Source organism: Malania oleifera, chromosome 8 (genome assembly GCF_029873635.1).
Source record: "Malania oleifera isolate guangnan ecotype guangnan chromosome 8, ASM2987363v1, whole genome shotgun sequence".
Classification (NCBI taxonomy): Eukaryota; Viridiplantae; Streptophyta; class Magnoliopsida; order Santalales; family Ximeniaceae; genus Malania; species Malania oleifera.
The window spans coordinates 81,903,449-81,919,073 of record NC_080424.1 but is presented as its reverse complement, the minus strand read 5'-3'; the positions used below and the strand labels follow the sequence as shown (position 1 = coordinate 81,919,073).

Genomic DNA, 15,625 nt, shown 5'->3' with positions numbered 1-15,625 from the left:
GTTATTTTGGAAAGATTGAAGTTCAAGAGTTTTAGAAATCAATTCATATTACGACATTCCTTTTATATAAATTTGTAGTTAAAATTTTCTAGCCAAATCTAACTTGAAAATCACACACCCAAAATGCATAAGCCTCAACTAAAAAGGCGCAAAAGGAATGCCTTTTGCATAAATGCATAAGCCTTGGTGTGTATTCATCAGCCTTTTTGGGATTTGGTATAAATTTGAGCCTTTAGGCATTTTAGGCATGCCTCATTTTGGGGCGAGCCTCAAGGAGAACCTTGATTGAGCCTTTTAAAACATGGGTGTATACACTTGGAAATTAGGACAATCGAGGCAATGAGAAGGACCTCAAACTAGATGAAGATATAGGTGGATGACTGGCCTGAGAATTTGAGATAGAAGCTAGAATTGGGAAGGTTAGGTGAGGAAAGGACTCATCAAGGTTGGAAGCACTCAAGGACTCAGAATATTATGGTGTAGACTTAAAGAAGGTAACACCAAAGACAAAAAAGATGATCCCTTTTGACTACAGGAGTAGCCTAGAAAAACACATTTTATAGCGTGAGGATCCATCTTGTCACCCTTGGGGGTTAATTGATGAACAACGGATAGACTTGAATATATGAGGAGGTAAAGAGAACAAGGGAACATTTGGGAGGAAAATAGAGTAGGGGATTACCACCAAGAATTGAGGATGGCGTTATGTTGATAAAAGAAGGCAGTGAGTTCAGCATCACTCCAAAACACTTTAGGAACATTCATCTGATAAAATAGGGTACAAGTGTACAACAGACTATAAGGATATGTCTATTTTTCTCTGTTCAACTCCATTTTGTTATGAAGTGTGTGCACAGTTGAACAATATAAAACTTAGTCATGTTGGTAGTGAATTAGGTATTGAAACACTCTTAGCATTATCACTGCAAAGTATCCAAACAGGCAAATTAAATTTAAGTCTTCGTTTTATATTAAAAGGCATAAAAGATATGAAGCAACTATCCTTTATTAAATAAAGCCAAGTCCCTTGATTAATCATCAACACAAGTTACAAATACTGGAAACGCAACTTTGGCATAACCTGAATAGGACCCTAAACGCCAGAAATGGAAGGGCTTATTGCCCATTTATTGACTTTGAAAGCAGATGGGACTCAATGATCCTTTCCTACTAGACAAGACTCACACTTGAGAGTTGAGACTAGTCACAAAACTCAAGGTAGGAATTAGTTTCTTTAACTTGTCTAATGAAGGATGACCAAGGCGACAATGGATTTGGAATGGTGTGGCAACAGAAGTGCAGACAGTCGTGGGATATAGGAACTGGAAGTGGTAAGCTCCACCAGCCTCACGTCCTCTACCAATCATCTTCCTCGTTTTCAAATCCTGAATGGCAATAGAATGAGACAAGAATGTTGCTGAAAAATTCATGAATTTTGTAATCTCACTATTTAACATAAGACTAAAGGGAAACTTGGGAATATAAAAAAACAAAAGAAAAAGAGGCGGAGGAAGTGGGATTTACTGTCCCTATTCCCTTAGTGGACCCATTAGCAAGGGTAACACGAGGTTTGCTTTCAAGAAATACTTGGGGGGTGGGTTGGAATGGAAACTAGTTATACCTATCATGTGATCACTAGCAACTAAATCTACAATCCAAGGATTAGTGTGAGAAATACTAGATGATAGGCAAGCTATAGGTTTAGCTAGAAATGCAATGGGAAGAGAAGCTTGCTACGATGCTTGATACTTGATACTGCTAGAACTTGGAATACTCTTCCTTTGACATAGAAACAACATGCTGCTCTCCATTGGAGCCTAAAAGTGTGAGATATGTGGTGGTTGCATTGGCGATGCATGGTGGTTTATTGTGAAGATTCCAACACTACTCAATAGTATGGCCTCCTCATCCAAAATGGGCACACGTGTTTTTTTTGGGTGTGTGTGTGTGTGTGCGCGCGCGCGTGTTCGCGGGCTGGGCTCTATCATGTCCATCACTTCCATCACGACCACTCAATCTGCCTTGAGAATTTTGACAAGTGTTTGGTGGAAACTAGAATCACCTTGTGTAATGAAAGTATTCTTCTTAGAGCTGGAGCTTGAAACATCAGGAAACAGGGGACAACAACTAGGATTGGGTTGCCTCCAAACTCCTCGCTCTGAGCTGAAGAACTATCATTTGCTCCATGCTTTTGAAACTCAGACCGCACTGGCCATTCCAACTGGGTTTGACTGGAATGAGTCGCTTGTCCGGTTTGGGTGAGGGGTCAAAATTGGATTCGAATTGAGCTAGTACAGAATTGGCCCACTTAGCACCAACCGATACGAACCCGGCCTGTACTAGGGTTGGTGCTGGGTCAACTTGGTTTGATTTTTTTTAAGAAAAAGTAGGAAAATGAGTATGAAAAAAAATTGAGGAAAACCCTAAATTCACATTTCGTGATTTTTGAATCTCTGCCAGCACGTTTTCTCCTCCCTCCCATGGCCGACAATTGAGAGGCTGTGGCATGGCACAAGGTGCAGCCTTCTCCTCCTATGGCCAAATGCAGATTGTGCAATCTCCTCCTCTCCCTCCTCACATGATTGACAAACAGCATTGCAGGATAGGGGCTCAGCTTCCTCTTTTTCCTAGGCGGGCAAATAGTAAGACACAAGCTCATGTGGGGCTTCTTTTTAAACCCTATGCCCTTACACTCTTATATTTATATTATTGTTTATTTTATTTTATTTTATTAATTTCCAGACTCACAGATGAGGGCAGGCCTTAGATCAACAGTAAGGTTGCTTTTTGGTGACCAGCTACTCATGGGTTCGAGTCCAAGGAAATAGCTTCTCTGCATAAAAGCATGGGTAAGGTTATGTACACTGTGACGACCCTCCTACACTTATAAAGTGAGGAGCCTTGCAATCTGAGGATATGCCTTCTTCATCTTTTTTTCTTTTATTTTTAATTTTTTTCCCTAGCTCATGCCAATACACAGAAGTGGGCAGGTTGGGATTTGGGAGGGTTCATTGGTGTGAGTTGCGCTTGCCTGAGGATCTGCCCACATTGATTCATTGTGCCCCATTTATATTTCTGCTATCTTGTAGATTGCGACTCTTGCCATTGATTTGCCTTTGGGTGTAAACGTGTAGATGTTGCTGGGCCTTGGGATTCTGGGCAACGGATATGAAGTATAAGCTACTGTTATTTAATAATTTATTAAGCCTAAATATATCTTATGAATTTTGGTTTCCTTTTAACTTTACGGAATTGTGTTATTTAATTTATTTGCATGTTAATTGAAACTTTTCAAGCAAATAGTAGTTATAAGGTTTTAAAATTTTATAGTATGTTTGACATTTAATTAAATTTTTAGTGTAATAGTTTATAATAAATTCATTTTTTTAGTTTATTATACAAAATGACAAACTTTTGGTACGTTGTTTTTATGTTATAATTTTCTTAAGTTGTTTGTTGTGTTTGTTGGATGTTATGCCCTAATTATAAACAAGAAATTTTAGTTCTTTAAACTTTGAAGTTCTAGAAGTACTTGAGTCTCTAGATTATTTTTGTACATTTATATTTTAATGATTAATAGTATATATTGTTAATTTTACTTGTACACACACTTATATTTGACATTATGCTTAGTCACCGGTTCAACCACTAGGATGAGTTGGATGACCTACCGGTTTGACTGGTTGGACCAACAATGACTTCACTGGATTGGTCATCAGCTGATTTTTAAAACCATGATCTGTTCCCTCTCATTTTGCATCTCATAAACATTGGCAGTTATGGGTTGCATGATGTTAAGTTCCTCGTGGATGCTCTTCATCTTTGCGAAGTATTTTGTCTTATCACCCTATTGTAACTAAAAATACTTTGTGATATAAACACTTCATACGTGTAATGTTACTGGATTAAAAGAGCTTGATGTAAATCCAAATCTCCTTGCATACATTGAGATGCAAGCACATCCCTGCAGTCTGGTATTTTGAGGTTCCATTGAGCTCCATTCTCCAATCAATGCATCTTCTAAATTCTTTTGGACCATTGCCCATATTTCATTCCATCCAACATTGCGGTTTTTATCTGCAGCAATGATGAAGGATGATGAAAGGAAACATACTCTTGGGGTTTATAGACTCCACGCCAAAATTCACAAATGAAACCAAAAATAAAACGGTTAACAGTTGGAACGACTGGAACGACTGGAACAACCCCGAACAAGGTGAACAACTGAAATGATCAATGAAGTTTATTGCTATGATGATTTTAGACTATAAAGGAAGGAGATTTCAAAAAGATTAGTTCAAATTGAAAGAAAAACCTTTGTTGATAATGGATAGAGTGGGAAAGAGTGAGTTTTTGAGGTGTAAGCCTTTTGAGAATTTTATTTTTGGATAAAAATATGTTAGGAGTTTTAAAAATAGCGAAACAATTAAGAAAATCACGAATATAATGTAAAAAAGAAATCAAATATAATTTGCAAACTACTTGTTGGTCATTCAAAAATGCTAACTTGACTTTATTATGTAAATCATGATAAGAGATAGTTATAACATTATAAAATTCAAATTATTTTCAAAATCTAAGATAAATTATCTATTATTTTGGAAAGGTGAGGTTTGAGAGTTTAAGGAATCAACTAATTTTATGATACTCTTTTTATATAAACATGGAGTTAAAATTTTCTAATCAAATCTAACTTGAGAATCGCACACCCAAAAATGCATAAGCCTCATTTAAAAAAGCACAAAACGTATACCTTTTGCACTAATGCGTAAGCCTCAACATGTTATGTATTAGCCTTTTTGGTTTGGGTATTTTAGATTGAGCCTTAGGTCATTTTAGGCATGCGTTGCCTTAAGGCGAGCCTTGATTGAGCTTTTCAAAACATTGCTTGAGCATAAACCTAAGAAAAATTGATGGGTTAGGTTGTCTTCGTTGTCAGTGAAATGGGTTTTGAAGGGGATATAATCGGTTTTAAGAAGATTGGGAAGAGGTTTTCAAAGCATGAGGGTTGGTAGCATTCGGTATTTCTATTCGTTTGATGAAGATGGGGTTGGGATGTAAGGGGAAAAGATTTTCTGTTTTTGATCCTCGTGAGGCTAAAGGAGATGTGTGATGAGGGTTTATCCCAGCATTTTGAGTGACGTATAAGGAGTTTTGAGTGATGGCAAATGATTTTAATAAAGGCGGCATGAGTGAGGGGGTTCAGAGAATTGCTTGTTTGTGGAGCAAGGTCATAACAGCAGGAAGGAATCATTGAATCAATTTTGTAATTGTTGTGGGCATGCAATGTAGATTGATGTTCATCACCTGCCGTTGATCCTCAGCATTTGGGGTGGTGATGATCATTGCAGAGGCAGCTAGGGTTTCTTAAAATGGCTGTGTGAAGAAGATGGATTGGAAGGGGCTGGGCCTTGTGAATAATTGGTGAGTTGCATGGAAATGGTGTGGGCTTAAAATGGGTTGCGCCAGGCATTATAAATCACTTTACACTTGGGCTACTTCTTGGGTATTGAGGAAGAAATTGATGTTGATAATGGGCTTCCTTCCGGACCATAGCAGAAAGGCCCAAAATTTTTGCAGTAAATTATGTCTCAAAATATTCCAGGCCCATTTGCTGGATCAAATTGTACTAATGGGTGGAAGATGCAGTCTCTCTAATAGTGTGGCTCCTCTGACTTCCCAGACAAAGGGTATCCCAAATCTTCACGGAAGGCTTGATTCACAATTTATAAGTATCTTTTAATTGTATAACTAACTTTGATTTTTCAATGCTGCTTTCCTGGTGACCGAACATGTTAGTGACTTGCTAATGGTACGAGGCAGTTAAACTTCAACCATGAAAGTCCAGTTATGCAGTCGATCCTTGTTTGCTTTTAACTCTTTAGCCAAGTATCTACTTAAATAGAGAGCTTTTGATTGCTGCTCTATCACGTTGGAGATTTTGTATATTATTATTCCTTTTTTTAATCAGTAAAAGCTAATGTATTGCTAACAAAATGCAGCAAGAGTTGGTCAATCCATTCATAAAACCTCATTCACATGGATTCTATCTCATTGTGTCCAGTACACCAAAACTTTAAAATCTTTAGCCAATTATCTTTGAGCGCAGTAAGAGAAAACTCCTCACCCTCAAATGCCCTCCATTTCCTTTCCCTTCAGTGCTATTTTTTTTTTTTTTGTATTTAAAATTGCGTTTCCCATTTGGTTGTTTAGATGCGTGCTTTGATGCATGTTGCAAATGCACATGCCATGTTAATATTTTTGGTGAACGGAGAAAAGCATGAAAATACGACCACTTGTACAATATGTTTAAATTTTTTAGCATGTCTCATAATGTACATGGAGGGAATTTCTTGGCTGTAAATACATTGGGCTGACACAAATGAGTGGATAGCAGCATGAAATGTACTTTGTTAAAGGCTCTGAGAAGTGAAAAAAGGCGGTCAATTGGGAGTGAAAAACTCTTTGCTTGCCATAACATTTGTGACTTATAGATGTGCCCATATGAATTAATGATTTATCTTGTTTCCTCTAGAAATGAAAAATTGTATTTCAAGGTTGTTGTTTTAAGTTTTAATCACCTCTTGTTGGGTAGGATTCTAGTCAGTAATCATTTCTGCAGCCAAACTATCAGGTTTTCCATGCCTTGTTTACTCTGTTTGCTGGACCTGTCAAGTTCTTCTGTCTATTTGACTCATTTTTGTTGCTGCTAGGTATTGGGCTGGGGAACGCCTAACAGCTGAAGATGAGAAAGCTGTGGTAGAGAAGCTTCTTGCGTATCATCCACATTCAGAGGATAAAATTGGATGTGGACTTGACTCTATTGTGGTGAGTTGCATCATAATTCATAAATAATTTTCTTTAAGATGCTGAATTGTTTTTGTCATTTCTTGTGGTAATTCATTCATTTTATTTACCATTGATCATGAAGGAAAATTGAAACCTTCAGCAACTAATATGTATTCTCTCTCTCATGATGCTTCGCCGAAACCTATACCTGAAACTCATCTCCCGCCCCCTCCCACTGTGCGATCCTGCCTGCAATAACACAACGTCCAAATGGCTATTCCACACCAGTGAACCCAAACCCCTAAACCCTTCACTGCTGTATCTTTGCCTCTCACAATCTTAGTCTCTTTTATTCTTTCATATATCTTAATTCAGTCTCTTGCAACCTTCATTGTCCTTCATCACCCGTCTAAGTCAGATTGTAGCCCTAACATCTACATGCTTTGGTGTAGCCTGCCCTTCATTATAAAAACTATTGAGGCATTAGGATGGAAAAAAGACCCTTAGCAATTGGTTTGTGTATGATGAAGAGGTATCGGCTTGGAAAAAGATTTGGGAAAACTTGAAAGGAAATTCTGTGGGAAGTAATAAAGCTACGAACCATTAGGAATTTTGATGCTTTGATTGCGGCTCATCTAATGTGGGTAGAGAACTCAAATCCATGAGGCACTCAAATTTTTTCAAGAATTGCACCTCTGGTTTTCCTGCAATGGAGGAATTTTGGCGAGCAAGGGTGTGAGTGAGGAAACTTCAATATGGGAAAATAAGAAAAAAACACTTTCGTGGGGGAACTAGTATAGATAGCTGGTGGTTTTTGGTAAAAATTCAAATCTAAGTTTGAATGATATGATGGGCTCAGCCTAGCTAAAAAAACGGCTATCGCCAATCCATAACTAGAAAGGCCCAACGATTTGTGTGTGTAGATGAGATGGGCCCAAAATTGAGCCCAAAAGTGTTGCAAAGAGGCACTTTTGAAGCGGCAGCCTAAAAGGAGACAACTACAGAGCACATGAAGAAGTTAGGGCATGCTCTAGATCGATGAGGGGAGAAGAGGGCAGTTGCCAAATGGCTTGGCAGAACCAAAGAAGCGAAGAGATTTTTGGAAGCTTACAATAAGATAAAGTCACACTTGGGAGTTGTATATCCAATCTGAACAAGGGGAGGCAAATTGTCATTTTAAAGGGAGAATAATATGATGCAAGTTTTGATGAAGATGATGAAAACTCTTTCGGTCTTCACTCATTTGAATATGAATGGCTTCTTATTGAACATTTTTGTTGGAAAAGTGTTATCTCAGAGGAAGATATGGGTACATACCATGGGAGATCTATTGCAAGGGCTTCAGAATTTGACGAGGATTGCAGAATTTCCTTTAGAGATGCAAATCAAGATAATGTTTGAATTGAAGAAAATTTTGGTCTAAACGTTTTGAATACCTATTTCACATTCATTGGAATTTATACAATTTCATTATCCGATTCATTCCCAATCCCGGAAACAACAAAGGAAATGACCATTTAGAGGCCCTACTGCGTAAATAATGTCTCTTTTGATGGTAATCCTCCTATATAAATTTTAGTCACCCTTGTGCCATAGGAGTCATTTGGGGTGGAATCCTTCAAAACTGTGGACCTATTAGATGACGAAAGGCCCAGGATCTCATGGAGCTTACGTAGTAAGTTCTAAAGCGGAGAGGGTTAGGTTGAGGAAAATGGAGTCAAGGGATAGGAAAAAGGCTAATAAATTAGATAGGGCATTGGATAGATTGGCATGATCGATTAGATATGATAAGGGAGGCAAGTCATTAGAGGGTCTTTACACTATAAAATGAAATGTTAGAGGGTTAGGGGATTGGGGTATAGGGAACAAAGATTGGGTGGCCCTACCCTTATTTAGGGCATCTAGGGGCCAAATTGTAGTCTGGGACAAGAGGGTGGCATCCTTATAGGATGTCTGTGAGGGGTCTTTCACTTTGATGGTCTTGCTAGATATAAGAGGCTTCGAGGAGTGGTGGTTTACATCATTGTATGTCTCAAACTTGTCCTCCTTGAGGAACTCATTCTTTGAAGAGATAATAGATGTTTATGGATTGTCTAGTTTGTGATGGGTGGTGATGGGGAGTTTTCATTGTCACTCAGATCTCTAGAGATAATCTAAGGAGGTCGAAGATCTCTAAGAGTATGAGGTTTGATTTTCCCATCAGGGATTGTTGACTTGGGGATCTTCCCTTAAGCAATGGAAATTTTACTTGTGTCTCATTTGGAGATATACTTCCTCTCACATTGATAGGTTCTTGTTTACTAATAGGTAGGAAGACATGTTTCCATATCTTGTATAGGAAATACTTCCTATACTTCCTAAACCTACCTCTGACCACAACCCTCTCCTTAAGTCCGATCCAAAGCAGTGGGGGCTTACCCCTTTTTCGCTCTGAGAACGTGTGGCTATTGCGTACCTCCTTTTTGGAGAGTGTTGAAGATTGGTGGGTTGAGTGTCAAGTTTAGGGGTGGAGGGTTTTAAGATAGTGGAAAATTGAAGTATGTGAAGTTGAAGTTGAAAAATTAAAACAAAGAGATCTTTGGAAACACACCAGAGGCATAAAAAAAAAAAAAAAAAAACAGTATCTTTTCAGATATTGTTGGGTTGGATAGGCTAGAGAAGAATGCAGTTTGTTAGATTTGGAGGATAGGACTAGGAGGTCTTTACTTGGTAAATTGAATTAGAGGTGCTCTCATTAAGGGAGGATATAAGTTGGTGTTAGAAAGCAAGGTTGAAGTGGATCTAGGAGGGCATTGTAATTTCCATAAGGTGGCTTGTGGGAGGAGGAAAGGCTATATCAAGGAATTGGAAGTAGACTTATGGCATACGGTGATGGGGCAATCTTAGATTACAGATGTGATTACTTATGTATGAGGACAAGATTACTTATTTTTATGCATAACTTTTTACTCAAGAGTTCCTTAATAGATTGATGATGAAGGGTCTTGATTGGATCCTATTGAGGTGAGTTTATTTCAGTGGCTCGAAAGAATTCTTTAAGGCCAAAGAAATAAACAAAAAAATGGTGTTTGAGTTGATAAGGCTCTTGGCCCAAATGGTTTTGAGATGGCTTTCTTTAAGGAGAATTGGGAGGCTTTGAAAGCCGACTTCTCGAAGTTTTTTCGAAGAATTTCATTGCAATACTCAACCTTCACTGCCCTTATGCCCAAGGAGAGATCTTTCGGCCTATTGATCTTGTCCATAGTCTTAACTAAATCCCCTCCAAGGTCTTAGCTATAAGATTTTAAGTAATTTTTGGGGATATTGTCACACGACACTGTTTCTGTAATCTAAGGCAAACAAATTTTAGACGTAATGCTTGTGGCTAACGAGGTGGTGGAGGACGTAAGGAGGAAGGGAGGGGAACTTCTATTTAAATTTGGCTTCTAGAAACCTTGTGACACAAGTAAACTAGGATTCTTGGATAAGGTGATGAGTAGGAAAGGTTTGGGGAGGTGTGGAGGAGTTGAATAAAAGGTTGCTTGAGCTTGATTGTCAATGGTCATTCAAGAAAGCTATTTAGGGCGTCCTAGGGGCTTAGGCAAGGGGACCCACTCTCTCCCTTATTGTTCACCCTAGTGTTGGATACCTTGAGTAGTTGCTTTTGCATGCACATGGTTTGAGGGTGATCAGTGGCTCTTGTGGGGTGGGAGGAAATTTGTTATCTCATCTTCAGGTATTGATGATAACGTGCTATGTCTTGAGAGCAATGTTGTGAAATTTCGTAAGGTCAGTATCTTGCTTAAAATCTTTGAGAAGATATTGGATTAAAATGAACTTGTGCAATAGTGGGGATGTCGACATCAATTTGGGTATTAGGGACTTGGAGAGGTTTAGAACCCTGGGAGGCTGTGTTTCCCTTGAGTGGCTACTATCTTACTTTGGCCTCATGCTCTGGGGCAACCCAAATTCTGTAGCCTTTTGAGACCTTGTGATTGAGAAGGTGGGTAGGAGATTGAAGGATTGGAAGAGAGCTTACTTGCCTCTTGGGGTTCATGTGGCATTTATTATTGCCTCTATTTCTAACATACCTATTTATTTCCTCACCTTTTTTAAAATGCCTTTCAAAGTAGCTAGGACTTCAGAGAGGTTGATGCATGATTTCCTTTGGGTAGGCTCTAAGGAGGGTAAGAGGGGATTGAGAGGTTGTAAGTGACACAAATATGAATGGGGCTTGGGACTTGGAAATATAGTATCCAAAAACATCTTCTTAATTGGTAAATGTTTATAGAAGTTTCCTCTGGAAGTTAACTCCCTACGGGATAAGGTGATTAAAAGTAAATATGGGCTGCATTGTGATGGATAGGAGACAATAGGAAGTGGCATAATTTTTCTTGCATGCCCCTGTAAAGCGACTTTGTTCTTCTCTCCCACATGCTTCAAAGTGGGAAATATTGGGTGGGTGAGACATCTTTTGAGCTGGTGGTGCCTTGTTTGTTTAAGATTTCTTCTTTCCACTATGCACCTATCAACTCATTCGTCTATCCTGAGGGGGGCTCTTTTCGTGGGATTGATATTTCAAGGAATATCAATGAAAGAGGGGATGATGAGCGTACTGCCTTACTTTCTATAATGGACCACTTTTGAAGGCTGTGGTTCATTGGAAGATTTGGACCTTTGTCTGGACTATACATTTCAGTCCTGACATGTGTGTCATGTGCCATAAGTCCAACAAAATGAATGCGCCCTTGTTTGTGCGTTGTAAGGTGGCAACACAGCTAGGGAATGCCCTTTTCTCTTATTTTGTCAAAGACTGAGCAGGACTGTGAAATTTGGGTGATCTTTGGATGGTGAGGCATGGGGATTTTGGATCGAGCTGAAATGGCAACATTCTATGGAGTGGTGCTGTATTCGCGGTCTTATGGACTCTTGGGTTCGAGCGGAATGCAAAAATATTTAAGAGCTGCACAAATTGTCCTCGTTTCTTATTATAAAGAGTGGTGTTCTTAGCTTCTTTCTTGGTCCACTCTTATGTGTTTTTCTTTTTTGTTGCCCAGGCAGGGCGCCCCGGGGTGGGGTTGGTAGGAGAAGGGGGAAATTTCCAAAGGGATTGAAAGGTAGCTCTATTGTAATATTTTTATTTCTAATTTTATCATTTTTTGAGTACATCTCATCCTCTTCTTTTGTATATTATTTCGGTATTTAATAAAAAATTTCTCTTATCCAAAAAAAAGAAAAAAAAGAAAAAAAAAACCATTGATCATGCGTTGTGTCAAGGACCCCCAAATTAGACTCAACTAAGGGCCTGTGCGGCACTCGTCGACGCTCCCCCCCAAGAGAGTCGGCCAAGAATCACCCGTTCAAGCCTGCAAACATGAGCATCACGTAAGTCTCGACAACCACTCATAATCATGAAATATCAATATAGACATCGATGGACCAGGAAGGCTAGAGACATTCATGCTCAATGATAAAATAAAGACTACTTATTTTATTCAAATAAGAGAATACTATACAAGCCATAACACAAGTAATTTGATATTCATTTACAAATCCCTGGAGAATACATGTAAAGCCATCTCTCCCCCCCATTTAATCCCTATTACATTGTCACCCCCTAACATTCTCCCCCACTCATTCTATCGATGACCTTGTTGATTTGTTGTAAAGAGTCTTCAATCTTCATGTTTTGTTGTTGTATTGAAGTTCATGAAATCTTGGATCTTCTGTGTGAGATGCTGGAAGTCTTTTGTCTTGTCACCTCCCCTCTTCTCCTAACCAAGTGTAGTTGTTGACAACCTTCATCATTGCCGACTCTATCTGCAAGGATCTTCACTACGTCTCTGGCTACTGTCTTCATTTATAGAAAGGTTGAGCTCCTGCATTTCTATTTGTATAGATCTTCTTTGTTAACAGGGGGCTCTCCAAGAACCAGGTCTCTAGCTTCAAACTGTCATGGTCATCGCTCTTTGTCTACATGTGTCTTTGGGAGTTTGTAGGCTTTCAAGCAAATGTCCATCCTAATAGCTGTCAGAGTGTCGCAAATTTGGCTATTCATCTATCACCATCTTAACAAGACATGATTAGTTGCAACATATTTCACAAAAATTACAGCAAAAGTAATACATCTAATAGGAAGCATAATTTCACAAAAGCTGCAAGTATTTTTTTTCCCCCATTCCACTTGCTACTAGGGCTCTTGAGGGGGACTCCACAAAAGCCTTAGGGTGCCCAACATACTCTTCTTTTCTCCCAATTCAGTGTTCTAGACTTCTGTTCCCTCTTGGAATGTTTTCAAGGCATTCAAGGCCTTCTGCTTAGGGGATTATGCTACAAGATGGGGCTCCATGCACAGAAAATAAGCAAGTGGCGGTCGATGCACCCAATTCCTTGCATCTTTGTCCTTCCACTCTCTCATTGTTCTGGGTCCCTTATCACTCAAGAAGCTATTAGATCCCTTTTCGCTCTCCCTGCCTGTAGATCTATACACCTGGGAAGATCTCTGTTCGTGATTGTCAGATGTTGGGTATTTCCTTTTCTGAGAACCATTTGAGTAGTGGTTTAATTGTCCAACTATTGTAAGGTTCTGGCTTGAGAAATCCTCCAATCGTTCAATTGCTGCGAGAGTTGAGGGAAGGTAACGAATCCCTTGCCTTCACAGCTCGTTCTTTGGCCATGTTTTGAGTCCTCGACGGAAATGGAAGACATTGTTAGAATCCACCATATCCTTGATATTGAGCATTAAAGCCTGGAACTCCTATACGTAACTCCCTATCGAGCCTGTTTGTTGTAATTCATATACCTTGCAATGCGCCATATACTCTGTATTTCCTGGGTAAAATTGTTCTTTCAAGGCATGTTTCAACTCTTACCAAGTGTTGATGGTATACTGGTTGTTTTGCACGTCTTCACATTTGATTCTCCACCATAACTTAGCATCCTCAGTAAGATGTACTGTTCCTCCACTAGATCAATCCTTGAGCACTTAAAGTAGTGTTCCAGGTCGAAGACAAAGTTGTCTAACTCCTTTGCATCTTGAGCATCCCCATAACATTTAGGTTCTAGCACCTTAATCTGAGTTGCCTCATAAGTATCTATTATTGGTCTTCGAGACATCTGGGCCACTGCGTTTAACTTAGTACTCACCTCTTGTAAGTCATTCCAAAATTGATCCGTTAGGTTCCAAAGCTTACCCACCTCCTTCAAATCCTCTTTTATGGTGCTAATAGATTCTTTGACATTATCTGCAAGCACATAAAAATCATTAGTTAATTCCCGTTGGGAGGCTTCAAGCTCTATTGGCTCTCCCCCTTGGGATGTAATGGATGACATTATGCCCTCAATGTGTTTCAGCCTGTTCTCAAAGGCTTCCAATTGCTCAATGTTCTTTTGGAAGATCTCAAGCTCTATTGTTCTTTTCTCTAGGGATTTCATTTGTGGAATGAATTTTTCAAGTTCCACAATTCTTATCTCAAGCTCAGATACACTATAGAGGTTTCCTCTAGTGTTCTCTCGGGCGGCCTCAAGCTCGTTTGACATGCCTCTCTCTTTTGACAATTCTGTCACAAACGCTTGGAGTTCAAAGAACTTCTTCTCCAAGGTTTCAAGATTTGTCACTTCTTCTTCCAGCGCCTCAACGCGCTCTGTCTTTAATGACTTTGAAGTTCTCATCTTGCTGCTTATGGTGCTTATACATACCGTGCTCTGATACCAACTGTCATAGACCCCCAAATTAGACTCAACTAAGGGGTCGCGTGGCACTCGTTGAGGCTCTCCCCCAACAGAGTCGGCCAATAATCACCTGTTCAAGGTTGCAATTATGAGCATCACATAAGTCTCGGAAACCACTCATAATCATGAAATATCAATATAGACACCGATGGATTAGGAAGGCAAGAGACACTTATACTCAATGATAAAATAAAGACTACTTATTTTATTCAAATAAGAGAACACTATACAAGCCACAACACAAGTAATTTGATATTCATTTACAAATCCCTGGAGAATACATGTAAAGCCATCTCTTTGCCCCATTTAATCCCCATTACATTGTCACCCCTAACACGTTGCATAACTTTACACAGGTACCTCAAGAGCGTTCTGATTTGTTTGAGCCCTGATCAATGATCACCAACTGTAATAGGATATGTATCAGCTTTAGATATGGAGGTGTGCTGCACAATTGAGGCTTATACAGTCAATACTTTCCATAAAATTGTGGGCCATCTCACCTTTTCCATAGTCCATGCCCAAATACTTTAATGTTTCCTGGCAAATCTGTCTTTGTTGCACATGATCTGTCCATCCTAGCCTGTTTTCGCCCTTCTTGCCCTCAAGTGGTCCAGGAAGACATGCAACTTAATTTCCTAGCTATATTTATAATGAGTTTTGGTACCTTGCACTATTGTGAAACTGTGATTAGGCTGATCAGGGCCTTGTCAACTAAGGTTTAGATTTTGCCTTTTGTCAAATTTCTACTGTATGATTGTTTTAAATTTTCATCATGAAAATGCTATTTGCAGTGGATAATTTTGTATCAGAGTTTTATTGTGAGCATTTTTTTTTTCTTAAATTTTAAATTTTAAATTTTTATAGTCATTCCATGGATACTCAATTAGGAACGTCGCATAGGTTTAATTGAGTGTTCTTACGGTAGCTGGTTGGTTGTATCATGATCTATATACCAATTTAGATAATTAGATCTGTTGGTTCAAATTTGCATCTGATCATATATTCGAGTTTTAATTAGTTGAAAACTTCGATCTTGGCTACAAATAGCATTCAGATTCAATTGGACTTATTATGCGTAATACAAGTTAAATATTTTATATATATATATATATATATATATATT

General features: G+C 38.9%; 1 protein-coding gene across 1 annotated transcript in view; it reads left to right on the top strand.

Annotated features, from left to right (window-relative positions):
* Positions 1-15,625, top strand: part of LOC131162079 (protein DCL homolog, chloroplastic) — a 28,788-nt gene that overhangs the window by 11,418 nt on the left and 1,745 nt on the right. Inside the window, exon 2 of the mRNA XM_058118213.1 lies at positions 6,714-6,828. Within this exon, the coding sequence (XP_057974196.1) occupies positions 6,714-6,828 (115 nt within the window). The remainder of the gene's footprint in view (positions 1-6,713; positions 6,829-15,625) is intronic.